This window comes from Hermetia illucens, chromosome 2 (assembly GCF_905115235.1).
Source record: "Hermetia illucens chromosome 2, iHerIll2.2.curated.20191125, whole genome shotgun sequence".
In the NCBI taxonomy this organism is placed as follows: domain Eukaryota; kingdom Metazoa; phylum Arthropoda; class Insecta; order Diptera; family Stratiomyidae; genus Hermetia; species Hermetia illucens.
In genome coordinates, this window is record NC_051850.1 from 29040803 (window position 1) to 29058077 (window position 17275).

Below are 17275 nucleotides of genomic sequence, written 5' to 3' on the forward strand. Positions count from 1 at the left end.
GTGGCAAGCTTTCACCTCACTCAAAATCCTGCAGCTTTAAGGTTTATTTATTGAGTGACATTTATAAAAAAAACAATATATAAAAAGCCACGCAGGTTCAAAGTAAGAGTTTGCAGCTTGTAATTTAGTATTGGCTTTCTTGGAGGTTGCTTCCTTCCTTCCTTCCTTCTTCATCCTGGTTTGCTTGGACTCTGAAGGGTAGTGGTGGACCCCGAGTTTCATTACACGGTAGAGTATCTACCTACCCTACCTCAATGGCCCACTGACTGCCAAGAGCAACGCCCCACCTAGCAAGCCCGTCAGCCCTCTTGTTCCTATGTTTGTTCCACCCAGACTATTCAGCGCGTCCCTGCACTACCCCACTAGCCTGAAGAACGTCGCCACTGAGTATAAAGTCCTAATGGCCGCTGAGCTGTCGGTTAGAATAGGTTGTTACGCTTGGAACTCGAGTCGTGCCCCGGCCGCCAGGCTTCTAGCATCGTCAGTACTTCCACTTGGAGTACACTGCAAATCCTGGGAGACCACACGACCCGGCTACGCTGTGCGTATCCAACACCGACTTCACAGACCATCTTTAATGCGTCCATCGTCCACAGCAAAATTATTTTGTTTGAGGATTGAGAGAGTTCGAAGCCCACATTCAGTTGATGTTGGACCGGACTAATTGGGAAGAAAATTTCTTCCACATTTGTCGTTCACGGACCCTTCCTTTTAAACTAAATATCCAAACTTAAAAAAAAGAAATGCCGACGGTTCGCCCAGGACAGACGCAACTTACCAGACGCTGCCTTACCTCTTCCCTGAAAGCAGTGTGACCGAAAGTGACTATAGGTGGTAATCGCTCCTTAATATATAATCGCAAACTTGCACTCATGCCGTGTTCGAGATTATACATATAGAAGCATTTACTATCTATACCCACTTTCGGTCAAGCTGCTCATAGAGCAGAGATAAGGATGTTACTAGCCTGTTTAATGTCCCTTGATTGAAATCGACTGCGAGCGTGCTGACGTCGAATTGATGCACCAGATACCGGCCCTCCTATGGCCCGAGCACGGCTGTTACGTGTAGCAGATTGTATTCGTGTTCGCCGATTATGCAAAAATACCCGAACACTCAAATTTGTTCGTCCTTTTGTAACGACATTCGTTCTTGTTGAATTCTCTGGATTTCATACAACGACTACAGGACCCAATAGATCACCGCGGCCGTAAAATGCGGACACGATTTGACTATATTTCATATCTAACTCGTCGAAGTAGTCCACGACTGTCAAGTACGTGATGCAATCCACATTCAGATTGCCCGCATCCGTTTCGGCAAACCAGCTGTTCATTCTGTTCACTGATTCTATGACCATGTTCAATTTATGGGTGAACTCTCTCATCGATGAGATAGTGCGGTGTTGTAAGCTTCTACATGCGTGTTTATCAAGACGTTCTGGTGGGTCATCGACTGCAATATGGTTGTCCTTGACAGAGGTCTTCGATGTCATTGTAAATCTCCTCGTTTACTTCAAATATTGTGGTTAGTATCTTGCCTTGTAGACCTTCCTTCTTCTTTTCGGAGCTGGGAGCTCGAGTAACTCATCGATCTTGCGAGTGGTAGCCTTGAATTTAAAATTTAGATGCCTTATCAGCACGTTACAATGGGTTGTGGTTTCTACCTCCGTGGCTTTTCTGCACATTGCGTACGACTGGCTCAGGATGTCATTCATATTCTGACGATCCCTTATTATTTCTCGAATCGAAAAGTGCACCTCGATTCTTAACTCTCCTCAAATGAGCCGAGAGCGTCCTAGCTTCTCGACATGGTACCCAGCGTCCGGCTTCCATATCTCATAGTCCTAGGTCGAAATGTTATTTGCAAACAGCATCCCGAATGATAGGAATAATGCCATTATGTTGAATAATGACCGTGCCCAGGTACATGGTGCCACTCGTCGTTTCTTGATACACTTTACCATTTCTGGATGTACGCCATTATCGCAGTTTTTTGGCCTCATGGGCTTCGGGGCCGGCGACGGCAATGGGTATATTCTTTTTTGCTGCTACTTGCTTTCCAGTTGAGGTCCTGTTATTACTCTTACATGGAGGGGCAGGATTCTCTACCTCGAGCTCGAGGGGTAGACGGAGTGGCAGCGGGCATAGATTCACGATGCCAACCTGCTTCTCCAGTGATCCATGGTATCGGAATGTGACGGCTCTTATTTTTCCATCGCTCCCAGGGTAAATTGCGCTGATGCGAGCCAAAGGCTAAGTTGGAAGTCTCTTGGTCCAATTTGGCTCGGGTTTGCAAGTGGTGCAGGTACTCCCGAGTCCATTTCTTCCAGAACAGCTGATGTAACGCCTTGATCTGCTGCCATCGTTCATGCAGGTCGTTGGGTCCTGTCGACCTTCCAAATTATGGTATACGTGGCCATAGTTTCTGTAGTCCAGCTTCTTCATATCGAGGATGGAGTCCATGTATTCCGTTGCCGCTTGCCGGGTATTCGCGGACCGTTCTTCTAGGATAGCTAACAGATATAACACCACCTCCTTTGTGGCGCCTTGCAAGTACCCGAATAAGTACTGCATTTTTTATATATTCCCTACCCGACCAGTGATATTTTGCTGATCCTTCTGGAACAAGGCTTTTACCGCTGCTAATTTTGCCTCCGATTCTAGGTGGATGGTAAAGTAAGGCTCCTTTGCTTCCAGCAATCGGGTCAGCTTCTGATGGATGATGTAGTATTCATTCGTCAGTTCCTCCAATCTTTCGATCTTCCTTTCGAGATATTCGAGTGTTTTACACCCTATACTGTCCTTTCGGTAATTTTTCTCCAGCGTCTCCACCTCCTAGCACTGTCTAGGCCATGATTGGTTTGTATCCTTGAATATTTTCCTTTTTAGACAATTCTAGGACTTAAAATGGTCTAATTCTGTGAGGCGACTAGGAATGTTGGAGACTTGGGTAGATGAGGAAGTGGAAAGAGAGTTGATTTTGAGGGTTCTACGGATCTAATGTCCGGGATTATTCGCCAGTGAAGGTTTAATGGACCAAATGTCCGGGGAATTGTAAAAGCTCGACGAACCAAATATCCGGGGGATTGTTCGCCAGTGTCTGGATCCACGGAGATGGAGATTTGATCAGTAGGTGGGTCCACTTCAGACTCTTTTACTTGATCAAAATAATAAGATAATAACCTCAACGGTAGTAGGGATTATTAACTGTGGGAAAGGTTTGAGGAAAAAATAAATTACGATTTGATCGTATCGATTTTGAATTCCTCTCAACTTTGAAAAAAATAGCTTTTGTGCCCAATTCACAGGCGGGAAAACATGTGGATAATGTGGTAAATATTGCTCACTACACGTCAATGCGAATCTGAGAATGCTACCCCAACACCTAAAAACACAAACGCAGTTATCTGAGTCTACTGTACAGAAACAATACTCTGTACTGAGTCAGATTGAGTCAAATGAAAACTAAGCTAAACTAAAAATAGAGAGACCCGTCCGTAAAAACATATTTAAAGAACTCATAGCCTTCAGAAAGTCTAGCGCTTGTATCAAGTTTTATAGTAATTGGCTCACCACTATTAACCCAATATTAAATTATAAGTTGGCTTTGTAACAATGGTTGCATTCCCCTGATTTAGCAAACTGCACTACCTCCGAATTTACAGAAGTAACTGCAAACAGTACTTACATTGTAAAGAGAATACAGGTTCAAAACATTAAGCTTAAGTCTGCGTCATTAATACTTAATACATAGCCACTCATTGAAGAGTATCCACAATGCCACATGTAATGGATAAATCTCTAGGTAGTCATCCCTTTTTCATAATATCACTCGGAACCATTAAATGTTCCTTAGCCTCCCAACGGAAGTGCAATGTGGAGCGGTTATACTATACATAAGCGAGCTATTCAACGACTCACCACTACATCGTTTTTTTTTTCAATCACTTCCAATAGATTTCCTCCACGTTTCCTAAAACTGACCACCTTATCCATCCCACTTTCGACCCCATCGTAGCTTCTATAACATTTGAATTCCTGCAATCTCGTAAACAACAAAATTAAAACTTTTCACCTCGAATGCACTTTATTTCACGAAGTTTCAAATTCCTCGAATTCCGGATACAATTCACCCAATACAACATCGAATAGACAATACATCAAATGTTTATTTAACGCTGGCGACTGTAACGTATCCAATAATTCGCCAGCACCACGACACAATTTCTCTAATCGTTCACGTGCCAATTTCTGTCGGTTCAATAGTTCTTCGAACGAAGCGTCGGGAGTTTTTGGCCCGAATAGATGATTCTCCAATAAGCGTATCAGCGTAGCAAGCCTCGGTTGATATAAGCCAAGCATAATGAGTTTGTTGATAAGATGACAAATGAGCGCATCCATTGTCCTCTTAGAAATGCATACAAGCGCGAACATTAATCGAACCAGAATTGACGGGGCACGGAGAAGCTTATAAACTGGAAAAAGGTGATTTTTTAAGAATTTATATTTTAATTGCAGGACTACGACTCACTTATATACAAAAAACATTCAGACGGACCCTTGACACTAGCTACGGGCATCACTGAGCTTGGTTGGCAGCCGCGAGCGCATTTACCCAGCCCAAAAAGATTGCCAAACACTAAATTGCGACCAGGTGGATGCGGACGCGGCTTTGTTTTGGCCTCGGTAATCTCGACTACATCTTCGCCTACATCAGTGCTGCAGATATTTAGAAATCATTTATTTCTCAGCAATAAGAGCAGATTTTTCTGAAAAGTTAACAACTCACCTTTGCTCTATGGACTGCATAAAATCGATTAGAAATGCATCTAGATTCTGACCGCGTTCCTTACGCAATTTTTGAGCAACTGAACCGTACAACGTAGGGTTAACGGTCCCAAGCTGTAAATATTTCCAACATATAAACGGACATTCGAAGGAGAAGAAATGCAATCATACCTGTGTATCCGAAAGAGCATCCCACACTGTTGGCACTTCTGTTGCTTCCAGGGGTGCTCCATCGATTGCACCTTTTATCACATCTTTGATTTTGGAACCCAAGCGAGATACGGGTCCTATTTGGTCTGTACTTCTACAAAAACAAGGTTCCTTCGTGATTAAGCAAAGAGGGGGAAGATAATGCTTACCTAAATTCATCGACCGATTTTATTTCCTTACTAGAATAAATTAATTTAAAATAATCTGGAGTTTTATGGAATGCTTTTCGCCATTTTCCATCTAAGCAGGCTCGGACACGATCATGAGCTTCTACCAGCGTAGTAGCCTCTGTGGAGTCTTGGTCTGGTACCAAATCCTGGTAGTCATGTAGAAGCTTAATTGATTGTTTATGTAGTGTAGAAAGTTTGGCCGGGTCAGTAGTTACTCGTGAGTCTTGCAGTTCTTTATTTAGATTATCTGAGAAAACAATTGTTTAGATAATTAGCTTCGTGCAGTACCCCCGACAAAGCCTACTACTTACCAACATCTAAATAAAATCTAAGTACATCAACAGCTCCTTGCTTCTTCATGAATTGCATGAAGTAGAAAAGTTGGTTGGGATCTGTCAAATACAGATCGTCCTTTGAAATTTTACAGTCGTCAGAGATATTAACGAAATTCTTCAGAAACTCCACTTGTATGCCCGAGCCCTTTGCCCGCTTCAACGTACTTCCCTTATTTGTCGCCGTAACTATCATTAGATTTATTAAATTCGGATCCGATATCACATCCAGAAGCGGTAAAAGTACCCAACAGGCCAATAATTCCCTCACGAGGCTGAAAAATATCTTACTATCGAACTTTTCATTATGAAATATACGCGGAATCAGACATTTGGCTACGGCCCGCAAGTAGTCAAGCTCGGCTTGACGATTCCAAACGGCCGGGTGAACAGGCCTGTCGTGCTGCAAGAAACCGCTTGGTAACTTGTCCATTGGTGTTCCATTCTTCAGCATGTCCTTGACAACTTCAATGTGCTCGAATGCAATAGGCAGCATTCTGTTTGTTATGACCTTAGCAGCATCGATGGTTTTCATTCGTTTGATTAAATGACAGGTAGCCTCACGTAGGCCTAGCTTCAGGGTGTGCACGAAGTCCTCATCCTGCGAAAGTACTGAAAACCAGCTTTTCACGAAACTATTGAGTATTCTCGAGTAAAACTGGGATAGGTCGTATTTTTAGTAGAAGAAGAAACATGGTTAGTTTGGTCTTACACTTTCTACAGCCTCATCTAAATCTCGCTCCAGCAATAAACCCTTCCATGGTTCCCGGGGTATTTCAGGAGTTTTGTGCCGTTGACATTCTATATCATCACAAGTATCACATTTTGTTAAAGTCACTTCAGTCTGAAAACGAAAAAAAAGTCTGAATATTTACAAGTTGTTACTTCCACTTGGTCATTATTTGGTAATATAATAGCAGCTAAGGATAGAGGGATATACATATATAGTACGCCTCCTTTTTACTGCTTTGTAGAGTATAGGACCGGAAATAGGAAAAAAGAAACTCTTATCAGGATCTCTGCGACTCATCAAAATATCTGCCTACCTTCAATGCACGATTGACATTCATACCACTGCGATACGGATAACCGTCGGGAGACGTCTGACTTGGTGAATGGTTCGGGCTCCCGTAATGGACAGCACGGCGCCGAAACCGCTAGTCGTGGGACGGTTCGACCTCTAGCCGCCACGACGACCAGGAACATTGTTCCGCCTGATGCAGCTGTTTCGCCACAATCTGTAGCGACCAATTCAGCAGGTTCGCGTAGGCAGCGGATGAAGTGAACTGAGGAAATGGACCTCTTTATTATCCGTTCCTGCTACCAAATAACGACGGGGGCAGGTACAACATCTTACTGACATTTGTTGCACTAGAGATTCGCCGAGCATTTCCCACAATTCGCGCACGTGATTGTGTAGTGAGACCAGTACCGCTTGCTAGGACATTACTAGGTTGACTCAAATCAGCTCTGGCAATACCAGCAGACGAATGAAGAATAAAGTGCAGAGGGTTTACAGGAACTATGTCATCCCCGGCGGGACACCGGTAGTTGAAATTCTGGAAACACTAGAACAGAAACTTTCTGTCGTATGCAGTCTGTTATGACGGTATGAAGATAGTGACTCCAGACGTGTCCAGAATGTAACGTACGCGAAGAACGAGCGGAACTCTTTCAGATCACTTAACGAATCCCAACATGCTGAGCATGCTGAGTTGCCGGCCATGAATTTTGTGGATGTTACCGAAGAGAAGGTTCGACGAGCCTGTTTATAAACAGCATAAACTTCTGGTACAAAAAGTTAACCAATATACATGCTCGATCGGCACAGCATAAATTAGGTCAGGAGTCGGCCGGTAGAATTTTCATCCTTCGTCACTGCGGCGATTACATACCTTATCCCTCGGTGCAGGACCCCGCAGACACAAGACCGATTACTTGCTTACAAACCCATCATTAGTGGAAGGGTCAATGCGCACCTCCAGACCAATACCATTCTGTCCAGGGAGCAGAAGGGCTGCTGCGTCGGGTCAAATAGTTGCAAAGAACAAGTCATTATCGACTCGGTAGTTGTAGGACAAGCAACTAGGAGCCAAAGAAACCTCTTTAGTTGCTTTAGTTCGATAGCGTTCCGCACACCTGGCTAATCGATGTTCTACATTTGTATGGCATTGTTCCCAAACTAATAAAGTTTTTGGCGACAGTCATGGGAGGGTGGCATACCAGCTTATTACCACGCTCATCTGAGGGTACAAATACCTCAGAGTCCATCCGTATATGGAGGGACAGGAGGGATTCGTTGAGTCCCCTTTACTCCTGCGAAACACTGAACCCCCCTTCATGACTACTGAATGATGTTTAACTGTGGGGGTTCAAATTTGAGTCGTCAGACTTCGACCACGTAAGGGAAATTTATCGCAACATGGCGGGGGATTTTTTGAGGAGAGAGCGAGAAGAGGGAAGAAGTTTTCGAGGGTTGCGAGCAAACGCACCCAAAAGCGTAGTTAGAGAGGTTGATCTTCGCCAGGAGGGCTTTACAAAAAGAAAAATTAGAGACTATTCTGTTTAGGGTCTTGACCCCACCCGTGTTGAGGAGCTTGAAGATGGGACGATGCGAGATAAAAATTTATCTTTATCTAAGAAAGTGATTTTGAAAGCCTCGTTCCATTCAGAAAGAATGTCGGTACGTGTTAATTGCCAGACGTCAGAAAAGGCATAAGGAGTGCCGGAGTGCGGGCCATTCTTGCTCGTCTAGCGGCATCATCCGCCATTTTGTTGTAAAAATATCCGCTATGCCCAGGAACTCTGATTGTGAGCACTTTTTCCAGATAATTTGTTAATAAGGGCTTTGATGGCGTGAAGGAAGTCAGTGATAATTAGGATTTTCTTTAGCTTGGCCGTACCTGACAGTTTGATTGCTTGCACAGTGGCTAGTATAGCTCAGTCGAAAGAACAGAAGTTGTGCTGTCTTGAGCACAGCGCAAAATTGTTGTATCTTTGAGAATACCGCACATCCGGTGTTTTAGGCGTCGACCGAGGCATCGGTGGCCAGGATCGTAAAACCAAGAGCTTTTAAGTTTCGATTTCACTACGTGAGGCAAGATTCGCTCTGGAGGGAAAGTCGTCATCCTCATCGAAGTTTTATATACAGAAGTACTTGAACAGGATGTGGGTTACGTCTGCACATGCGTTGAAGCTGATGCAATTGTCCCTAATGAGGGCATAAAAGGGTTGTACATTTTGGCATCGAGAATCTCTCTGACTGCTAGCAAAGTTTTTCTGTAAGAAGGTGGAGGTTCGCCCGCTAGCGTTAAGATGACATATTGGAGAGGTGGCGCAGAGCTCTTTTTGTGCTTGTCAAGAACCTCCTGGAACTCTTGCAGGGGAAAAAGATTGAGGGACAAAGGGGATTGCCTGAGCCAAAGGGAAGGATGCGGGACCATCGCTATAGTGTCATAGAAGGCACTTGGTGTGATCCCAAGCATCGAGGTGCTTATTCGGATCCTGAAGGGTTTTAAGTCAATTGATTTGATTCCAGAAATCTTTAGTAGATTTGCAGTCTGAGATATTCATCCGCGTGTTATGCCAGGATTTCTTCTTGGCTCTTCGGAACCAGTTATTTCTTGCCTTGATAAAGGTTTCGAAGTTTTTCTGATTCGCTATTTTTCTAAAATTCCCGAAAGTTCGTTGTTTTGCCCGGGAAAAAGGTTTCATGTATATGTGTACTCTCTAGAAATCCTAGATCTTGACTGCTTCGCCTGCACAGAAAAGGTCGAAGTGAATAAGCATCACCTCTGTACTTGCTCGAGGCCAAAAACCCCCGAGCAATATGCGAGGAAACCCCTTAGCGGCGGGAAAATCAAAATTGGCTGGGTAGTATGCAGGGTACGAATGCGGATAATCCCTACCAAGTGCTACAAGTATCTGGACTATGGACACACGTCAGCAAGGAACCGGACAGGAGGACAGCATGCCGGGGATGCAGCCAGGTAGGTCACCAAGCGAAGACCTGCAACGGAAGCTAAAGTTGCGTTCTCTGCAGGGATCGTGGCGGGTCTGGTGAGAGCGTCGCAGACACTGTGTATTCGGGACGGTGTCCAATTTTCAGGGTGGAACTAGAAAGGACTAGGGCGGGATAGCATGATCCCCATTCTACAAATTAACATGCACCGGAGTGCAATTGCTCACCTGTTGCTAGCGGAGTTCGCTGCGGAGTTAAGGCTGATCTAGTGCTAATCAGCGAGCAATACTGAAAGAAGGACCCGCCTTCATGGCATCTCGACTTATCGGGTACCGCTGTCATCTGAGTTCGGGACGATGTTCGACTTCGTGTTCTTGCCCTAGGCCGAGTGAATGGCTTCGTCTGGATTCGGTGTTTAGGGATAACGTTTTTTAGCGTTTACCTGATGCCAGACTTTCGGCGCCGGCTTGATGCTTTGGAAGATGCCGTTTCGGGCATGTAGGGGCAAATCCTGGTAGGCGGTGATTTTAATGCTAGGGCGCTTGAATGCGGCATGCCTCAGCCAGACTCCAGGCGGGTATTCTGGAAATGGCGGCGAGAACCGGGCTGGTAGTTTTAAACACCGGATGCACGTCAACCTGACTGCGAAGGAAGTGTGGCGCGGCAGGATTCGCGGCATTCGAAATTTATTTCGAATGTTGCGAGTGCCAACGAATAGATGGCGCGGATCTATCCACTTTGCGGATCACGACACGGGAGTGGAGGACCGGCGAGTGTGCCATGAGTTAGGGGCAGAAAAGAAACAAATGAAGGGAAACGTTTTTTCTGCCTCTAACGTTTGAGAAGCAAGAAGTAGTTCAGTTCTCAACCATCAACCGGAATGGTCGTTTTGGTTTTGTATTTCATCTTAAATTAAAGAATAATTGTAAATAATGTAAAAAAGATAAGTTCTATGATTATGTCAATTCAAACGATTCGCTTTTCAAATATTTTTCTTTTGAATTAAATTAAATATTTTTGTATATAAAAGACAATTTAGTGACAATAATGCAATAGCTTTAATAAAACTGAATAAATACTTAATTGGTGACCCCGATTTTAAAAAAAAAAGTTCGTGCCCTTCAAAAGTTACAACTGATAACAACACATCTTGATGCCGAATTTCATCGTAAGGTCTATGAATTGGAACGCAGCTTGGAAGAAAGACATCGTGATATTTTCAAGAAACGTTTTGAGATCATAAATGGAGACTATGAGCCAACTGAAGAAGAATGCAATTATTCGGATGCTGAATATACTCTGGACTATACTCGCGCCATAGATGATTTCCCATTGTCAAGTAATAGAAATCCATCCACATCCCGAGTCGGAGCACAAGCAAGAAAGAAAAACGCCCTCCTGCACAACAACAACCACCACAAATTCAACAGCAGCAGCAACAGCCACCACAGCAGTATCAACAACAACAACATCAGTGCCACAACAATCAACAACAGCAACAAACGGACGTCCCCAGCACCGCCAACGCCGCAGCTACAGCCGACAAACTCGACCAGCGCCACCGACGAGGAGCTATACTTAAGAGAAATTATTATTCATTTATATATAATATTTATTTATTTATTCAGTTAAAAAAAATAGTAATAAAAAATTTTGAAATCGCTGCAAGAGACGGCGTGGAGGTGTTTGGCATCGCGAGTCCTCCATTTTTGGTGGTGTTTTTGGTCTGCGCTGGATAGCGTCCGCTTCGTTTTTTCTCGTTTCGTGCGTGCATTTGTGGGTGCGGCCTGCCGTGTCAGTATAAACTCACCGCGTTTGCATCTCAATCTCGTACTTTTAGTGAAACAAGATGTCTTTTGACAATAAAGACGCAGCAGGCCCATCGGACCCGCAAGTGACCGCCCTCGCCGTACGCGTCCCTCCGTTTTGGCGGCGGAACCCCGAACTGTGGTTCGTGCATTTGGAAGCACAGTTCCAAATGTCCGGCATCACATCGGACGCGACACGTTTCAACTACGCGGTGGTCGGCCTGGACGAAGAGTCCATACTTCTGGTGTCCGACGTGGTGAAGTCGACATCGTACGTGCAGCTCAAGAGCGAGTTGATCAGGCGCCTGTCGGCAAGCGAGTCGGCAAAATTAGACCACTTGCTGGCGGGTTTAACGTTGGGTGATCGAACTCCCAGCCAATTGCTTCGTGAAATGAGGCAATTGGGTGGGAGTAAGATCGGCGACGACCTGATCAAGTCGCTCTGGCTGCGTCGGCTCCCGGAGGGCACCCAGGCGATCCTCGCTTGCGTCTCCGGTTCCTTGGAGGAACTGGCAGCGACGGCCGACCAGGTCCAGGAGGTGTACGTACGCCCAACCTTGGCGGCCGTTCAACCACCGTCGGATGGGGTGGGTGAGTTGAGGCGCGAGATTGCTGCTTTAACAGCCAGTATGGCCGAGATGCGGGCGATGTTGGACGCTCAGCGTTCGGGCGCCAGATCGCGAGCACGCTCACGGTCTGCCACCCGAAAAGGGCGATCAGGTAGCAGGTCGTCAAGACAGTCCACGGACCAAGGGATTTGCTGGTACCACCGCAGATTCGGGGATAAAGCGACAAGATGTACGCTACCGTGTAGATTCTCTCCTACCGCAAAAAACTAGGTCCGCGGGGGGTCTTGGCGGCGGCCACCCAGAACGCAGCGCCACGTCGCCTAACTATTTTCGACCCCCTCAGCAGGTGCAACTACCTCGTCGACACGGGTGCGGAAGTTTCGGTTCTTCCCGTACCCCAGCATCATCAACTTTTCCCTCAACCGCTCAAACTTGCGGCAGCAAATTCCTCCCGCATAAACACGTACGGGTATAGGCAAGTAGACGTGAGTCTTGGCTTGCGTAGGACGTTTTCGTGGCGTTTCATCCTGGCGGATGTCAGCTTCCCCATACTAGGCGCAGACTTCCTGTGTCACTATGGATTGCTGGTGGACTTGCAAAACAAGTCTCTTATAGATTCCACGACCAAACTTAATTCGTCGGGACTTATGGTATCTCACCCAGGCAATAATCTTTCCGTTCTTTTAGAAGACATTACCGACTCTCGTGTTCGGGCACTTCTCCAAAAGTTCAGCCAGATTACTACCAACTGTAGTCTCTCCAAACCAGTGAAGCACAATGTGCAGCACCACATTATCACTACTGGTTCCCCGATCTTCTCGAAGGTGCGTCCTCTACCATCTCAGAAACTGGCAATTGCACGGAAAGAGTTTGAACAACTCGTTCAACAGGGTATCTGCAGGCCCTCAAACAGCTGTTGGTCTTCCCCACTGCATATGGTCCCTAAGCCAAACGGCGAATGGCGCCCATGTGGGGATTACAGAAGGCTAAATGCACAGACTGTTCCTGACCGATATCCAATTCCACTCATCCACGACTTTGCGCATCACCTCGCGAATTGCCGCATCTTTTCGACCTTGGACTTAACCAAGGCTTATCACCAAATCCCAGTAGCTCCTGAAGACATTCCAAAGACGGCAATATGCACACCCTTTGGACTCTTCGAGTTCACCCGGATGACTTTCGGATTGTGCAATGCGGCGCAAACCTTTCAAAGGTTCATTCACTCTGTCCTGCGAAACCTCGAATTCTGTTTCGTATATTTGGATGATGTTTTGGTCGCTTCTTCCACTGAGTCTGAGCACTTAGCCCATCTCGAGTGCATTTTTCAACGTCTCCTTGAGGCCGGTTTAGTCCTGAACGTTGTGAAATGCAAATTCCTTCAACAACAGGTGAGATTCCTCGGCCATTTCATTTCCCCTGAAGGAATACAGCCCGACCCAGACAAGGTGCAAGCGATATCAAGCTTCCCGCGTCCAAAGACAGTGAGGGAGTTGAGGAGGTTCTTGGGCATGCTAAACTTCTACCGTCGTTTCCTGCCCAAGGCCGCCCATCTCCAGTCCATTTTGAACGCGTACTTGTCTGGCCCCAAAACTAAGGACACACGAGAGATCGTGTGGTCTGAAGAGGCTGTCTGCGCGTTTGACAATTCCCGTCAACAACTGGCTGACGCTACACTCTTGGCATTCCCTCTTCAAGATGCACCCCTAGCCGTTTTTGTTGATGCCTCTGACATCGCAGTAGGTGCTGCCCTTCACCAAAAGGTGGACCAAGTTTGGCAGCCGTTGAGCTTCTTCTCGAAGCAGTTGAATCCCGCTCAACGGAACTACAGCACCTACGATCGCGAACTGCTCGCCGCATACCTGTCAATCAAATACTTCCGTTTCTCCCTAGAAGGCAGGCCGTTCACAGTGTTCACGGACCATAAGCCTCTCACGTTCGCTTTGAAACAGAAGCCCGACAAAGCGTCCCCTCGTCAGCTTCGACACCTGAGCTTCATAAGCCAGTTTACGTCGGACATCCAGCACGTGTCCGGGAAGGACAACATTGTTGCTGACGCTTTGTCTCGTGTCTCCGAAGTTAACATCCCCGCCTCACTCGATTTCTCGGCTATTGCCAAGGCGCAAGTGGATGACGCAGCACTTCAGAGCCTCATGTCCAACCCCAAATACAAATTTCGGGAGTTGCCCATCTTCGGCTCAAACCTCTCGCTCTGCTGCGAAGACTCGGAAAAGGGACCTCGGCCATACATTCCGGCCACATTTCGCAAGGAAGTGTTCCACGCAGTTCACGACTTGGCGCACCCCGGCATCAGGACAACAAACCGGTTAGTCACCGGAAAATATTTCTGGCCCTCCATGAACAAGGATATCAATTCCTGGGCCAGAGAGTGCATCGCATGCCAAAAGTGTAAAGTCTCCAGGCATGTTAGGAAAGAAGTGGGCTCATTCCCCCGCACCACCAAGCGTTTCCACACCATACACCTCGACATAATAGGGCCTTTGCGAGACTCGCACGGTTATAAGTATTGCCTCACAATCATCGACAGGTTCACGCGGTGGCCTGAGGCAATACCTCTGAAAGACATTACGGCGCAATCATGTGCTGAAGCCCTCTGTCGAGAGTGGATTCCTCGCTTTGGCGTCCCTGCAGTGGTCATCACTGACCAGGGAATGCAATTTGAGTCCACCCTTTTCTCCGAGTTAGGCAAACTCCTTGGTTTTAAACGCCAGCGGACTACGGCATACCACCCACAATCCAATGGGATGTTGGAACGTTGGCACCGGACGCTGAAAGCCGCCATTATGGCACGCGACGATCCGTCCTGGACGCAAGTCTTGCCTCTCGTCCTACTCGGCCTTCGTACAACCCGCCGAGAGGAATTTGCTGCCAGCCCCGCGGAGCTGGTTTACGGGGAGAACCCGAGACTCCCAAGCGATCCGGTCTTCGACAAGAGATCGGGTCTCACGGAGTCGGGGTTGGTGCGTCTGCTGAGGGACAATCTCCGACGTATCAAGGCGCCACCACCCTCTCGACACTCGTCCATACCTGCTTGTTCGCCCAAGGAACTGGACACATGCACGCATGTGCTAATCGGAACGGATGCCGTCCGGAAGCCGCTGCAGCCTCCATATGAGGGCCCGTACCGCGTTCTCGAGCGGGGAGAACATTTCTTCCAGCTCGAGATCGGTGGTCACAAAAGGGCGGTCTCTTTGTCCAGGCTGAAACCCGCGTGCGCCCCGAAGCAACGTCGTGTCCGCTTTGTGGATTAACGGCGAACGAAGTTCGGGGATCAGTCGTCGAAACCCCTAGGTTTCAACTGGGGGCGGAGTGATGTGGCGCGGCAGGATTCGCGGCATTCGAAATTTATTTCGAATGTTGCGAGTGCCAACGAATAGATGGCGCGGATCTATCCACTTTGCGGATCACGACACGGGAGTGGAGGACCGGCGAGTGTGCCATGAGTTAGGGGCAGAAAAGAAACAAATGAAGGGAAACGTTTTTTCTGCCTCTAACGTTTGAGAAGCAAGAAGTAGTTCAGTTCTCAACCATCAACCGGAATGGTCGTTTTGGTTTTGTATTTCATCTTAAATTAAAGAATAATTGTAAATAATGTAAAAAAGATAAGTTCTATGATTATGTCAATTCAAACGATTCGCTTTTTAAATATTTTTCTTTTGAATTAAATTAAATATTTTTGTATATAAAAGACAATTTAGTGACAATAATGCAATAGCTTTAATAAAACTGAATAAATACTTAAGAAGCATCCCTGACATCACTTTTGTGTCGGAATCTCTGGCGCCATCGGTGAACGAATGGCGGGTCCCGGAAGACTTCTCGGCAAGTGATCACTAGTGCATCGCATTCGAAGTGGTTGACGCTACTTACTGGCGTACACCAACCCGGCGCTCCCCTTGCGTGTGGAATGTCGCGAGGGAGAACATCGGGAGCGTGTGAGACTTACGTGCCCCGGCGGGTCTCCAGCCGTGACAAGTCTTCTATGCACTGGTGAACGGCAGAAATTACGGAGGGAGTGTCATAAGCTCCGACGTTTGGCACAGCGTTTACACGCCAGCAACGAGGCATGCGCCATAAAGGCAGAGTACAAATCAACAAAAAGGAGAACGTGGTCAACGAGGTGAATGGAGTCCCGTAGGGACTTGGTTATAAACTTGTTACACGGAAAATTGGGACTCTGCGGAAACCTTGCATACTAAGTAGAGCTCCCGTCTGCATACCGACCCCTGTGCATGCTTGATACGGCCCGGAAAGTGATCGAAAAGCTCATTAGGAATAGACTCGCCGATGCGATCCGCGCTGCTGGAGACTTATTCCCAAGGCAGTTCGGGTTCAGAACAAGGAGATCCACGCTGGATGCTGTTATGCGAGACGCACAGTCTCCGATCTCGACGGATAGTACTTCTCATAACTCTTAATGTCAGAAATGCCTTCAATGCCGACAGATTGCTGCACATTAGAAAACTCATCGTCTAGATTTAGATATGAAGTACTCCACTGGCACGCGGGTGTTACCAAACACAATCTGTTGTGGAAGGTAGGACCCATGAAAGGCTAATTTTCCAGTAGTTGTTATCCTGGCAACTTTCACTTCTGGGGCAGCGTTCCTCAGGGTTCTGGGTGCAACACCATACGGACCGTGGATGATGGTCGTCAGAAACTATTTTATAGAGATTCAGGCACAAACCGTACTACATTGCTCGAGATCAGCTTCGTTGGCAACAGAAAAGGGTACATATGACGCTGTTCTTGAGAGGTCATGACAATAACTATGATTTGGCTATTTCCTTCGTTCTTATACGTTCAGTAGCTGAATATCATAGACCAACATTTTCTGCTTTGCAGCGTATACACGTCTTGGATGTACGTCCCGGTAACCACTGCAAATAGTCAAAGAAAAACTTACACAATTTGAATATCCGCAAGTATCCCTCAAAAGCTCGAATAGTTGGCCCACCGTTTCCTTATGCGTCAAGAGCACTGTACACACCACACATCCAAAAGTGAACGAAAACAACATAAAAATGCCCAACAATATGCTGAAACAAGGAAAACACATCATTAGTTTCGATAGCAAGACCCAATACGCTGTTTAGTGCGAAAATTTCACTTGCCCACCTGATGTAAGTGGCCGTCAGCACTGTGAAAATCGCCACGACCACCAGCAGGACGCGGACAACTCGGTCCTTCACCAGCCACTTGCATGTTTCATTCACTATTGGATTATTCATGGCCAGAACTATCTCCCAACCGAATCGCTACATCAAAACTACCGAAACTACTGTTTGTTCAGAGGTGAAAAAAATGTTTGTATACATAAGCCATGTTCGCCGTTCCTTGTTTATTTGACAGTTGGAGCGATAACATGACTTTTCGCTGGAATGCTTGTAGTGCAGTCGCCGAGTCATATGTTC

General features: G+C 46.5%; 1 protein-coding gene across 1 annotated transcript; it reads right to left on the minus strand.

Moving 5' to 3' along the window:
* Nucleotides 1-4075: 4075 nt before the first annotated feature.
* On the minus strand, nt 4076-17230 carry LOC119649246 (sorting nexin-14-like). Its single transcript, XM_038051313.1, has 9 exons — nt 16980-17230; nt 16768-16900; nt 6215-6346; nt 5482-6160; nt 5150-5417; nt 4962-5094; nt 4792-4904; nt 4534-4721; nt 4076-4477 (listed from the first exon to the last, which is right to left on the minus strand). Exons 1-9 carry the CDS (start codon nt 17090-17092, stop codon nt 4095-4097), a joined length of 2142 nt encoding a protein of 713 aa, XP_037907241.1. The 5' UTR covers nt 17093-17230; the 3' UTR covers nt 4076-4094.
* Between the last annotated feature and the right edge of the window lie 45 nt (nt 17231-17275).